Genomic DNA, 13,160 nt, shown 5'->3' with positions numbered 1-13,160 from the left:
GTGTTTTGGTAGGGTTTTGCCCACACCCCCAATGTCCTTATGACCCTCATTTGCAAGTCTCCCAAAACATAAATCCTAAGTAGAAACAGAGCTCACTGGGCAAATGCAGCTTCAAGATAAGGCTTGAGAACCCCTGCCACCAGACTGCTGTTTGGGAGACCCTCATGTATAAAAATCCTGCATCTGAGGGAGAGACAGGGAAAGAGGTGGGCCAGGAGGCAGGAAATCTGGGTTGCAGCCCAGTTAATGCTGTGTGGTCTCTGGATATCCTCAGTGAAATGGCCTTTACAGTATGGAAATTTGTGGAGTGTTCATAGCTGGGAACTGTGCCCTCTGTGTGCAGAAGGACCATTGGTCATTTCCTTGGAGTGGGCCTGCCTGCCTGGGTGGTCTGGGTGCACAGGGCCAATGTACAGAAAGAAAGGCACCCATGAAGGTCTGCTTGTGTGTTATACTCTATGTGAGTGTGCGTGCGTGTGAATGTGGGCACGCATAGTGAGGAGGTATGCCTGGGCACACTTGTGTGGGTGTGCCCTTGTGCCGGTGTGTCACTTAAGGGAGCAGAGCAGGGCTCTGTACATGGGAGTGTTGATAGGGAGGGTTGGTGTTAGGGCCTGTGCACCTAGAGGAGTGTTCCCGTGTGTCTGCATGTGCACACGTGTGTGAAGTGCTGGGGTCCATGGGTATAAATACTTGAGTGTGCCTATGTGAGTGAATCCAGGCGTCCCTGTGCACGCGCTTGGTTTGGGGGGTCCCCCGGCGTGGGGCGCAGCGAGTCCTGCAGGGCTGGGAGCGGGCAGGTCGGCTGTTCGGCCGGGCACCGGGAGGAGGAAAAGGGCAGCGGGCTCGACCGCGCCTTTGTCTGCGCCGCCGTGCGCCGGGAGTCCTGCGCCTTTGTGTGACCCTCGCAGGTGTGCGCGCGGGGGCGGGAGTTCGGGGGGAGACTGGGACCGGGAGGGAGCGGAGGGAGGGGCTCCCTCCTCCGCAGCCGGCCCCGCCTTCTGGCCCATTGGCTGGGTGCTGCCGCCCTCTGGCGGGCACGGAGGAAAGCGCTGGGCTGGGAGCGCCGCAGCGCGAACGGCCAGCCAGCAGCCATGGCACCAGGTGCTTGCCTCCACCAGCGCTCCTCGGGCGCCCGCATTTGCCCCCTGGAAGACCTGGACCTGCTGCCGGCCCTCCCACTGCCCACGGGCACCACTTCCTCTCAGTGGTGGCCCTGAACGCCTCACCTGCGAACAGGTTCGAGGCTGGGTTCCCCATTCCACACAGCGGTGCGGAAACCTATCGCGAACGCCTCCTCCTGCCCTGCTTCTTGGTTTCGATGTTTCTTGGCTCTGGGCCCTTAGGGAGGCCACCTCACTTCTCTGGTCCTCAGTCTATTTGTCTGTAAAATGAAGCAAACAGTGAGCACCTCAAGAGATGATGCCTGTCTAGTGTGAGGTGCAGGGCCTGGCATTGGGAAAGGCCCTGCAAACTGCTAGCCGGTGTTTTAATGTTGTTGTTACGGTCCCATTTTTCTTCCCAGACCCACACGCCATCTTCCAGATGTGAAGGCAGCAGAAGGGCTAGGGGCGTCTCTTGGGGACACAGCTGTAGGAGTCAGCTCTTCCAGCGGGCTTGCTCTCCACCCCACTGCCCCCACTTCCCCAATACACACAGAAGATTTGGGGTCCGCTGCCTGCTGGGGTGGGCCTTCAGGTCAGGGTATTTTCCCTTCCGAAGGGGGCGGGCCCTGTGGTTTCCTCCCTGGGTGACTTCCGGAGGAGAGGGCTTTGCCCCCAGAGAGGGCGGGGAAATGACACAGTTGTTCCCCCAGCCCTGCGGGGCGGGCAGCATGGTTCACTCCAGCATGGGGGCTCCAGGTAAGGGGCTGGGCCCGCACTACGGGCCCGGAGCACAGGCAGCACCTTGGGATTTGTCCCGCTGGGCCGGTCGTTGGTTCGCTCTGCCCTTCCTCTTTAGCTGTCTCCTCTACCCTTTCACTCTGTACCTCAGCAGCTCCCCTTCTTCCCATCTGGGGTCCCCACCCCTCAGCTCCTCTTTCCTCTCCCCTTTCACATCAGCACCTGGGGGCTTCCACAGACGGACCTGCTTCTCCCCTTCTCTGTTGCTAGCAGGCGTTGGTAGAAAGTGTTGGTAGCAGGCTCTTGTCTGGAGGACCAGCAGGTGGGAGAGTTGCGTGATCCTCGGGAGGGGACTGCACAGGGTGCACAGGGGCTGGAAGGCTGAGCTACCGGACCTTTGAGTGAGTGGGTGCATCTGTGTATGCACAAGTGAGCGGTAGTTCTGAGTCTTCTGTGTGTGACTGTCAGGTGTCCCGTGTGTGAGGGGCTGTTGTGTGTGGCATTGTAGGGGTAGCCTTGGCGCTGCTCTCTTGGTTCACTTCCTCCCTTCATTCGTCTCAGATGTCCCCCTCCTCGGGAGGGCCTTTCCTGACCTCCCCATCTAAACTGCCAACCAATCCCGCCATTCTCCAGCCCCTCGCCCTGCTCTATCTTTTCTTCATGGCACTTAATGCCTGCATGAAAATTTATTATATGTTTGTGCGCTTATGAATTGCCTCCCCCACTGACTGTCATTTGACTGAATGAACATCGTACGCCGAGTACCGTACAAAGAGATTTGTATTTGTTGGCTCATTTGGCATAATGTGTCCATCTGTGCATAATGATAGTTATCTCCGGGTGGTGCTGATGGGAGAGTTAAATGAGGTAATATGCTTAAAAGCTTAGCATGGGGGCCTGGAATGTGGCGAGCTTCCATACTTCATGGTTGTTTTGTTTGTAGCTCTATAGGTGTGACTACGGGTGTGTGTCCTGTTCGTGGGTGTCTGTGGGGATGTCTTGGTTTGGCATGTGTCATTCTATGTGCATCAGTGTATGCTGGCATCCCTGTGATCCGTCATCAACATATATTTATTTGAGCAGTTCTATGCTGGATGTTGGAAATACAGATGAAAAAGGCAGCTTCAGATCTTTTCTCTTGGAGCCCCCAGTCCAATGTTGGGAGATAGATCTATCACCAGACAGGGGAGGAGGTCCAGGCAGATGGGTCAGGACTGGGGTATGTGGGAGGCACAGGGGGCTGGGGGAGCCCAGAAGACTTGCCCAATTCAGCATGGTCAAGTCAGGGAGGGCTTCCTGGAGGAGGGCATGTCTGGGCTGAGATGTGAAGAATGAGTGGGTATGAGCAGGGAAAGGAAGATGAAGAGGGTCTTGAGATGGAAGGAAGACCACTTGCAGGATGATAAGTGATTATTTACTGAGGTGACCGTATGTGCAACTGTGGATGTGTGTGTGCACACATACAATGTAGACATGGGGAGCCAGGGTGCCTGCACACACATGCCATTAGCTCCACCACTAACTCATCCCTCTCTGGGGTTGAATGGAGGCTTTGTATGTGCTGGACACTGGGTTAGGCCCTTTACTTGGGATTTCTCACAGAATTGCCCTGCCTTCGAGGCCTGCCCTAGGCTCCCCTACCTGGACATGAATTAATACATGTGTGGCCTTGGGCAGATCACTCATCCTGCCTGATCCTGGGCTCCATATCTGTGGACTGGGTTCAGGGATCCACCCTGACCATCTCCCAGGAGAGGTGACTCTGGGTGTGTGAGTATGTGCACATCTGTGTGTGTATCTATCTGAGTGACCTCGGTATCTGTGTGTGTGCTCATCTGTGTCTATCTGTATGTCTGAGTGATTCTGGGTGAATAAGTGTGTACCTGTGTGTGTGTGTGTCTGAGTGGCCTGGGTGTGTGTGTATGTACATCTATAACTATATCTATCAATATTTCTGTGAGTGACTGGGGTTTGTGCATGAGTACGTGTCTGGGGGTGACTTGGGGGGGTGTGTGTGCGCACGCAGGTGTATCCACACATGTCTGGGTGTGTTTTGCATATCTGCCAGTGTCACTGTGTTTAGACATGTGTCTTCATCTGCAGACATTCCTGTCTGGGATCTGTGCACACCTGCCCTGTGTGTTTGCATGGTCTTCGTCCATGTCTGGGGCTGTGGTGTGTGTACCGTGTGGCAGCTCTTGTCAGCACAGCTGTGGGGCCGCCTCTCTTGTTGTGTCTGCTGCCCGTATCTCCATCCCTCCTCCTGACACTCAGAAGTGTTCACTCCCTGGAGGCCACCCTGGGACAGCTGTGGGGTGTGGGGGTGTGAAATGCTACTCCCGGGGAAGCCAGACTGGGCCAGTGGGTGAGCAGAGGTTCCCGGCAGTGCCGACCCTGCCCACAGGAGCTCCTAGGCCACAGCCTTGATTGAAGCAGGCTTTGGAGGCAGGGGACCCAAGGGACAGGCCAAGTGGGGCCAGGAGGGGTGAGGGGCAGCCCTTGGGCCCTCTATATTTAGCCCCATTTTCGGTAAGCGCTAACGAGAAGCTGGCCCAAGTCTGCTAAAACCGGCTGGGGGAAATGCAGAGGAGAAGTGAAAGTCCGTAGAGGGAGGGGCGAGGGAGGGCGGAGGGGACCCAGAGTCCCAGGCCTGGGGCAGTGGGGCAAGCGAGTGTGAGCCCAGGGGCGTGGCAGCCCTGGGTGGGTCTGACTCCAGGATGGTGGGATTCAAGAGGCCCAGTAGCCTCAGCATTGCTTTTCCCTGCATGTTCCTCTAAAAAGTTGCACACTGCCTGCGTTGGGAGAAGGCAGGGGTGACCCTAAGCAACCAGTCAACATTTCTGTGCAAATAAACTGAGGCTTTGAGGGGGGCTTCTGGAGGTGCCAGGGGGCTGGAACACATTAGAATCACCTGGAGGGAGGCTTTAAAAAATTCAGATGCCTAGGTCTCACCCTGTCCCAATGAAATCAGAGTGTTGGGGGTGGGATTAGGCATCAATATTTCTCTAGAGGAGGAGTGGAGTGGGGGAGGAGAGAGAGACAGAGGCCTGCCTGTGTGGAGGCTGAGACAGCCTACAGGATAGGCGGGCTCAGCAGACCCCTTGCCAGGGTCCCCATTAAGTATCACGTGACTTTCATCCGTGGTGGAAATGGAGTCCCCTGTTCATCCTTGGTGGGGATGATTTGATGAGACCCTTTTTCTCCATTGGGCTCTGATGGAGGAGGAGAACAAGAGAGACCTGGGCAAAGTGCAGCTCTGGCCATTTTGCTGTGGGCCAGCTGAGTACTGCCGGGGTGTGCAGGCTCTGTGGGAGCTGGGGTGGGATTAGAAAGAATAAGGAAAACAGAGTGGTGGAAATTTCCCCTCATACCACTTTTGCCTCTCCAGACACCATTTCTGCCGAGGAGAAGTTACCTTAAAAGTTTAGGTTGGAGCTGCTTGGGGAGAGGGCTGAGGGTCAAAGTGTCAGGTGACAGCAGGGAGAGGGGACTCTTTCATGCACTCATTCATTCCAAAGACACAGTCCTAGACTGGGTGGCAGTGATTCCAGCCTGGGCCCTAAGGAGCCCACAGTCTGGGGCATAGGGTGGGGGTCACTGCCCAGGTGGTCAGGGTACTTTAGGGGGCAGGGGCGGGGTGGGGGTTCCCAGATAAGAGAGACACTGACTGACTGGGTAGTCAGGGAAGACCTCCCAGAGGAGGTGATGTGAAGCTTAGGCCTTAAAGACGAGCAAGAGTTTGCTAGTGGAGAAGGAAGAGGTCGCCCCAGGTGGGAGAAGAGCAGAGGCAAAGACCTGGAGGAGGGAGAGCAGGGCCTCGGGGCCACTCTTGTTCATTCAACCCACACATCCCAGTAGGGACCCTGAGATGAGTCAGACCTGCCCTTAAGGGGTTCTTAGCCTGATGGGGAAGACATTCTGGGGCCCAGATGGCTACAGCCTTTAGGACAGTGATAGGTAGATGGATCCAGAGTAAAGGGAACAGAGGAGAGACCTCTGAGGACATCAGGGGTGACTTCATGGAGGACAGAGCCTGTGCTGGGTCCTGAAGGATGACTAGGAGGTCACCAGGCAGAATGCGGAAGAGCATTCCAGGCAGAGGGACTAGCCCATGCCAAGGCTTTTTATTAAATGTTGGAAAGACAGCAGGACAGAGGCAGGAATAAATAAGAGACAGAAAGAGCTGCAGGGAGGGATGTTCCTCTCTCTCTCTCTAGTCTTCTGAGCTGGGTGATGCCAGGGACTCAGGGGTGAGTCAGACCAGGCCTGCCCCCTGGTCTGGTGGGAAAGGACCGGGACACAGGTGACCACAGCCCTGTGGGCTCAGGGCTAGGACAGCAAGATGGCACTTCTGTGGGAGACTGTATTAGTTTGCTAGGGCTTCCATAACAAAGTACCACAGACTGGATGGCTTAAACAAGAGAAATTAATTTTCTTGAAATTCTAGAAACTAGAAGTCCAAGGTCAAGGTGTCGGCAAGGTTGGTTTCTTCTGAGGCCAGTCCTCCTTGGCTTGGGATGACTATCTGCTCCCTGTATCTTCGCACGGTCTTCCCTTTGTGCATTTGTGCATGTCTGTGTCCCAATCTCTTTGTATAAGGACACCAGCTGTATTGAATCAGGGCCCACACTAAGGGTCTCATTTTAACTTAATTACCTCTTTAAAGATCCTATCTCCAAAGAAAATCACATTCTGAGGTAATAGGGGGTTAGGGCTTCAACATATGAACACTGAAGGACACAACTCAACCCCTAACAGAGGCCAAGAATGAGCATGGACTCTGGGGCGGAGGTGAGGCTTCTCTGGTCTGTGGGAGGTGCATTCGCTAGCTAGGCGGGGAGTGAAGAACCTGTAAGGTCTGGACTCCGTGGTCATAGAGCAGGCTGCACAAGTGGCAAGAGACGGGCAGCAGAGGGTGACAGGGGCCATACCCTGGAGGTCAGGATGAGGAGCCTGGGCTTTTCTTGGGGAGATGGGGAGCCGTGGAAGGTTTCAGGGCCAGGGAAGGATCTCCCTGTGACATTGTCGTCACTAGCTGGAAGGAGGGGCTGGGGAGGGGGCTGGGGCAGGGCTTTCCAGGATGTTAAGAAGGGTGGGATTTAGGGCTGCATCGGGGTTAGTGGTTGCCTGGAGCAGGGCCAAGGTCTGGGTGATTTAGAGGATCAAGCAGGACTCCTGCTTCTGATACCCCAAAGTCAGGAGGAGGGGCCTCATCCCCTGGCTCCCTTTGTGTCCTCCTGTATCTCTCAGCATCCTTAGCCACTCAGTGCCTGGAAACAGGGCCTGAGCTCTGGCAGCATCTGGTCACCTGCTCCCCACCCCACCCTCATAAGCTTATGCCTTAATAGGACTATATGCTGGCTTATTATTTAATTTTTTTAGCTTAAAATTTTTTCCTTTTTTATGAAAACATAATGTATATATAGCAAAGTGCTCAAATTTTAAATGTACAGCTTGATGAATTTTTATGTATGTATAGACCCATGTAACCACCAAGCAGATCAGGATAAAAAACATTTCCAACCCCCTGTAGGCTTCCTCACACCCTTTCCCAGTCAACACTCAACCAAAAGTGCCCACTAATCTGACCTTGATCTAATATCATCTTGCCTGTTTCTGAGTTACACATAAAAATTGGAGTCCTAATGTCTGACCACTTTTGTGTCTGACATCTTTCCCTCAGCATCATGTCTCTGAGATCCAGTGTGTGTGATGCAGGATTTGGTTCTTTTCCTTGCTGTGGAGTATTTTATTGTCTGGATGTACCAATGTTGTTGACCTGTTAACAGGCCCTTGAGCTATTTCCAGTTGGGGGAGCACATTATAAAAGGGCCTCAGGGAACATGTGTGCCCGTGGGCGCTGGTGGGCAGGACGCTCCTTTCTCTTGGGTGGACACCCGGGGGTGGATGTGCTGGGTCACAGGGAAGGGGCATCTCTCCAGCTTTCCTGAATTATTGCTTGTATCGATTTACACCCCCACCAGCAGTGTGTGACCTGGCTTTTTAATCAGAAATTTAAAATCCTAATGGCGTTTTGTGTTGAGTAATCCTCAATGGTAAAATTCCTGGACTTTTTTTTTTTTCCAATTGCTGAGGTTATCCCAGCTCCCTCTTTAGCTGGCCTTGTGTAAATATCTTGGATGCAGAGCACACTAGAGTTGGACAGCTCCTTTGATAGGGTGGGGTCGTGGTCTTGGCGGGGATTTGGAATGAGTTGTGGGGGAGACTTTAGGGTCAGAGTCAGGGTCAGGAGTAAGGTCTAGGGCCAAGTTGGGAGTCGAGATCAGATGAAGGACTCAGGCCATCTGGATGGGAGTTAAGAATCAGGGTGGGTAAGGGGATTGAGAGTGGGTCAGGCAGAAGCCCGGTTTTGTGTGGGGGTCTACGACCAGGAAGGGTTGGGTTTGAATCAGTGTCAGGGTGAGCTTGGGTTGGAGTGACTGTGGGAAATGAGGTGCTGGAGGTCACGACGGGTCCATCAGATGGCAGCAGTACTGGAGTCACAAAGACCCGGGTCCAATCAAGTCACCTCTGCTGTCTCACTGTGCTCTTGGGGAAGTGAGATCCCCCTTGGAGCCTCAGTTTCCTCCTCTGTAAAATGGGGGTAATATTAGCACCAACTGCTAATGTGAGCCCTGAATCATGTTTCTCACTGTGCTCAGCACTGGTAACACTCACCTTTCCATGATCAGCATCAGAATACTGTGAGGACAGGGGTTTGTCTCCATTTCTTTGTGTCCCCTGGTGCCAGCTTGCTGCTTGTCACCTCCCCTCAGCCACCTCCTTTCATTTCCTGGGCCTGCGGAACTGTAGGATAGGGTTGTATTTGTAGGGGCAGGATCTCTAGGTTGGATCTGGGTGTGCAGTTAGGATTCAAGGCTGAAATCCCAAGTGAGGTCTAGGATTAGGTCTGAGGACAGGGTTGGGGCAGAGCTGATGGAGTTGGAATTGGAGTCACAGAGATCAGAGTGGGGCCACCTGTGCGCTGAGTACCCGAAGGGAGGCCAGTGGGAGTGGGGTGTGGACGGGAAAGTGGTGGGCCGTGGAGAGGGCCAGAGGGCGGCTGAATCAGAGCCGGAGATCTGAGGACTCACTCCTTTGGGGATGCTGTAGTCCTCTCACGCCTCCCAGGCCCCACTCAGAGTGGAAAACATGCCTCACCCGAAACCTGGTGAGGCTGGTGAGGCAGGACGGGGGCCTGGGCGGCAACCTGAGAGGAGGCCCGAGGCTGACTCGCTCCTTTAGAACATCACCAACCTCCCCCTGGGCAGCCAAAGACTCCTCAGGACCAACAACCAAAGTCTACCTCCCACCCTGCCCCAGGGTCTCATGGGGGCGGGGGTGACCCTCTCCGTGCCACCTTCTGGAGGGGTGAAGAGGATCCCCAAGGCCTGAAAGCCCCTCTTCTGTCCCACTGGAGGTGGGCAGAGGCCCAGAGCAGAGGGCATGTCTCCTGGAAAGTGACACTTGCAAGGTGGCAGGGGGTGCGGGGGTATTTGGGGAGAGGCTGGGGTGGTGCTGGAGGAGGGGCCCCAGAGCCCTCCTGGCTTCTGCAACCTCACCCCACTTGCATCCCTCCTCTGTCCCTAGAAATAAGAATGTCTAAGCCCCTGGAGGCCGAGAAGCAAGGTCTGGACTCCCCGTCAGAGCACACAGGTGAGTGGGGGAAGGGAGCAGGGAGGGCAAAGGGTCACCATGGTCTGGGGCAGGTGTGCAGGCAGAGTTTGGGGTGTGGCTGGTGCCAACTCACCCTTTCCCTCTCTTTTCAGACACTGAAAGAAATGGACCAGACACTAACCATCAGGTCAGGAGGGAGTGGATGAGCAGGAGGGTTGGGGAGGCGGAGGGGAGAAGGAAGCCAAGGGGAGCTCTGGGGGGAGGGGCAGGGTGTCAGAAGCTGCTCCATCTCATTGTTCCCATCCCCCAACCCAACTTACTCTTCACAGAACCCCCAGAATAAGACCTCCCCTTTCTCCGTGTCCCCGACTGGCCCCAGCACCAAGGTAAGCACCTGTCAGCTCAGCCAGGGCAGGGGGAGGGGTGTCCTGTGGTGGGTGGTGTTTGGCGTTTGGGAGAGGGTCCCGGATGCCTGGTATCTCGGTGACAGGACTCCACCGCCCCTTCTCACCCTCGGGTTCCCGCCCCAGGCTTGTGACTCACCCAGGCTCCTTCCCCTTCCCTGGGGGGTGGGGGTGGCCAGGGAAATCCCCCCCAGAGCCCCAGGGCGATGAACAACAGGAAGCTGAGGGCCCCGCCCCCATCCCAACTTCCCTGACCGAACAGGGGCCTGCACCACCCCCACCCCCCCAACGCACACACTCAGGGCCAGCCAACCAGTGGGGAGGGGGTGGGGGAGGCAGACCCAGTGAGGATGGCTGTGAGGATGCTGTCAGAGAGAATGATGGGGAGGCCGGAAGTGGCAAGATACAGCAAATCCCAAATCCAGTTGGGGCCCTGCTGCTGGGCACTCTGGGCTTCCTAGGGTGCCCGGGGCCCAGGTCTCCACCCTCCAGCCTGGTGGGGCCAGCTGACAGGGCGCAGAGGGCAGGGGCAGAGGGCCATGGGCAGGACTCCTGACCCTGACCAAAGGGCAGAGGGATGGGGGTGGAAGGCTGGGAACTGCTCTGTGACCATGGGAAAATCACTTCCCCACTCTGGGCTTCTCAGTTTCCTCTTCTCTAATATGAGGGTAGAGGCAGTCAGACTGGACAGTCTCTGAGGTCCCTTCCATGGCTGGTGTGCTTTGATGCTGCTTGAGGGGCAGGTGTCTTGTCCTGAGCATGTTGGACAGGGCCCAGGGGAGAAGGATTCAGGCTCTGACCATCTTCCCTCTGATCTCAGGCTGTGCTCTGGCCTTAGCCCTTGGAACTGAGAGTGTCCATCACCCCCACCGACCGACCTGCACCCCTCCTCCTGCCCTGGCCTGCCTATCCTCAGCTGAATCTTGTAGCCTCTCCTTGCCCCACAGCAGCCTTGTTTCTGCACTGGGAGACCAGGGGTCCCAAGGAAGAAAGTGTTCTCACTCCCCTTCCCGGGCCTAGACCTGGTCCCTGGGGAAAGCTGGAGGCAGAGAGGGCAGCAGCATCCACACCGTGTCCTATTCTCTGCTCCCGGCCTTTGCTTCTCCATCTCACCACCTCTCTTCTGTGTCAGTCTTTCCCTAACTGCAGTGATTCATGTGCTCCCATCACAATTTCAGACAAACGCACACACTACCACGTACAATTATTTACATCATAATTTTGTTAATTGCCTCAATTTTTAAAAACATTTTATTATGGAAAATGTGAAGCAGATAGAAAAGTAGAAAGAAGACCATAGCAAAAACACCCCCCCCCACCAGCCCGGGTACCTGTCAATCAGCTTCAACAATTATCAACTCACAAACTGGCTCAGTTTTTCACCAGTTGAAATAAAACGCTTTTTAAATGGAAATTTCATGAATGGAAAACCAGAATCACTTGCCATGGAAATAAATGCAATGATTATTAGCATGTACTCAGAGACTCTTGCCTGCTGCAGAGTCTAAGTCTGAGGCCGGTTCTCCATTTGTTAAAAGGAGGAGATTAGCCAGTGTTGGGAGATGTTAATGGAGACTTTCTTAAAAGACCCAGAGAGAAAGAAAGAGCCTTGAGAGGAATAGTGTTTTCACAATGGCACGCAGTGTTGGTTTTTCCTAAAACTTTTAATTAATATATGACACAACCATATAGATCCTCAGTGTACAGCTCTGTGGATTTTCACAAACTGAACAACTGTGTTGCCAGATCAAGAAGCAGAACACGACCAGACTTACAGGAGGCCCTGAATTCCCCACCAGGGGGCTTCCAGGACCCACTGTCATCTCACACTGCATCCCTGTATCCCTTAGACTTTCCGACACTGGTATCCCATCTTTGGGGCGTGCCACCAACTCTCTGTCGTTGTCCTTTCCCAGGCCTCTGTCTGTCTCTTGGTCTCAATCTGTATTGCAAATGCCACGCTCACTCCTACCAAGTCACTGTGTCGCCTTGCACAAGTCGCTTTCCCTCTCTGGACCTCCTCTTGCAAAAATGGAGCTGGGACATCGGGCTGAAGGATGATCTCTAATGTCCCCTCTGGGCCTGAGAGTGTGTGACTTGTCAAGTCACACCTCCTCCCACCCCACGTGTCTTTTCCCAACAGATCTCTCCAGCAAGCCCACTGTCATCTGGCTTCTTATGTAAGAGAGGAAGGAGGCCAGGAGCGCTCTAAGCTGGTCTGTCCTATGTGTTTGATGCAAGATGCATCTGCATCCTACACAGAGAGATGAGGAGGTGCTCAGTGGACTCTGGGGTGGAGGCTGAAAGCTGGTAGCACCCGGGCCGCATCTGGCCTGCAGATACCATTTGCTGGTCCTGCAGCCTTTTTGCTTTAGATTTTGAAATGAGTGGCCAGCAGGGGCAGAGTAGGGCCTGGGCAGGCCTCCCCTCCAGGCAGGCGGGCACGCTCTCTCCAGCCACCCTGCCCACACCTGCCCACACCTGCCTGCAACCCCCATTTGTGCTATTTCCATACACTTTTGAATTCATGACCTGTGTTATAAGGTGGTGACTTTTATGTATCACCCTAAGATCCTTTCTTCCAATAAAATCTTGTTCCATTGGACAGATAAGAGATGCCCCTCTGGCTAAAGCAGATGAGAGGTCTGGGACCCACAACCCCCTTATTTGACATCTCAGGGCCCCCACTGGCCTCATTTCTCATTTTACAGATGGAACTGACTCCCAAAAGGGGAAAGGTACTCTCTGAAGGTGCCCTCTTCTGTCGGGAGTTCAGGTGCAGGGGGTGTGTTAGCCTTTGCTGATTGATGTGGAAACTGAGGCCAGAGGGGTGGCCTGAGGCCCCCACCGGTCACCACAGTTCTCACCTCCACACCCCAGTCTGCTCCTTCTGTGCTGGTGCGGAGCTGCCATGGCCACACACATGCCCTTTCTTTGGTTCACAGGTGGGCATTCTCTCTGGCCTCCACTTAACATTCTGGGGTCCCGGACCCTGCCTCTCTCCTCCCCAGATCAAGGCTGAAGACCCCACTGGTGACTCAGCCCCAGCAGCACCCCCGCCCCCCCAGCCAGCTCAACCACATCTGCCCCAGGCCCAACTCATGTTGACGGGCAGCCAGCTAGCCGGGGTAAGTACTCGGGGTGCACAGGGCAGGGGGCACAGGCCAGCCACCTCAAATCTGTTACAGGACTGATGGCCCAGTGTGTCCTACCCAGGCCAAGGCCACTCTGTCAATGCCTGCCTCTTGCCCTTCCCGCTAACCTGCTTGGCTCAGGCACTAACTCCTGTCTGCTT

General features: G+C 54.9%; 1 protein-coding gene across 20 annotated transcripts in view; it reads left to right on the top strand.

The window, feature by feature from the left end:
- The first annotated feature begins 1,784 nt into the window (after positions 1-1,784).
- POU2F2 (POU class 2 homeobox 2) overlaps positions 1,785-13,160 on the top strand; it is a 32,214-nt gene continuing 20,838 nt past the window's right edge. For 11 of the 20 annotated variants that reach the window (XR_012509002.1, XM_074369540.1, XM_074369539.1 and 8 more), the window contains exons 1-5: positions 1,785-1,862; positions 9,435-9,500; positions 9,614-9,648; positions 9,791-9,847; positions 12,811-12,993. Coding sequence is in view for 19 of the 20 variants with exons in the window: in XM_074369540.1 (XP_074225641.1) it covers positions 1,796-1,862; positions 9,435-9,500; positions 9,614-9,648; positions 9,791-9,847; positions 12,811-12,993 (408 nt within the window). In the remaining variant the exon portion in view is untranslated. The remainder of the gene's footprint in view (positions 1,863-9,434; positions 9,501-9,613; positions 9,649-9,790; positions 9,848-12,810; positions 12,994-13,160) is intronic. The other 9 variants (XM_074369543.1, XM_074369541.1, XM_074369537.1 and 6 more) reach the window with 2 other exon arrangements.

The sequence above is a fragment of the Camelus bactrianus genome, chromosome 9 (assembly GCF_048773025.1).
Source record: "Camelus bactrianus isolate YW-2024 breed Bactrian camel chromosome 9, ASM4877302v1, whole genome shotgun sequence".
Lineage (NCBI taxonomy): Eukaryota > Metazoa > Chordata > Mammalia > Artiodactyla > Camelidae > Camelus > Camelus bactrianus.
The sequence above is the reverse complement of the archived record's forward strand: the minus strand, read 5'-3'. Positions and strand labels throughout refer to the sequence as shown.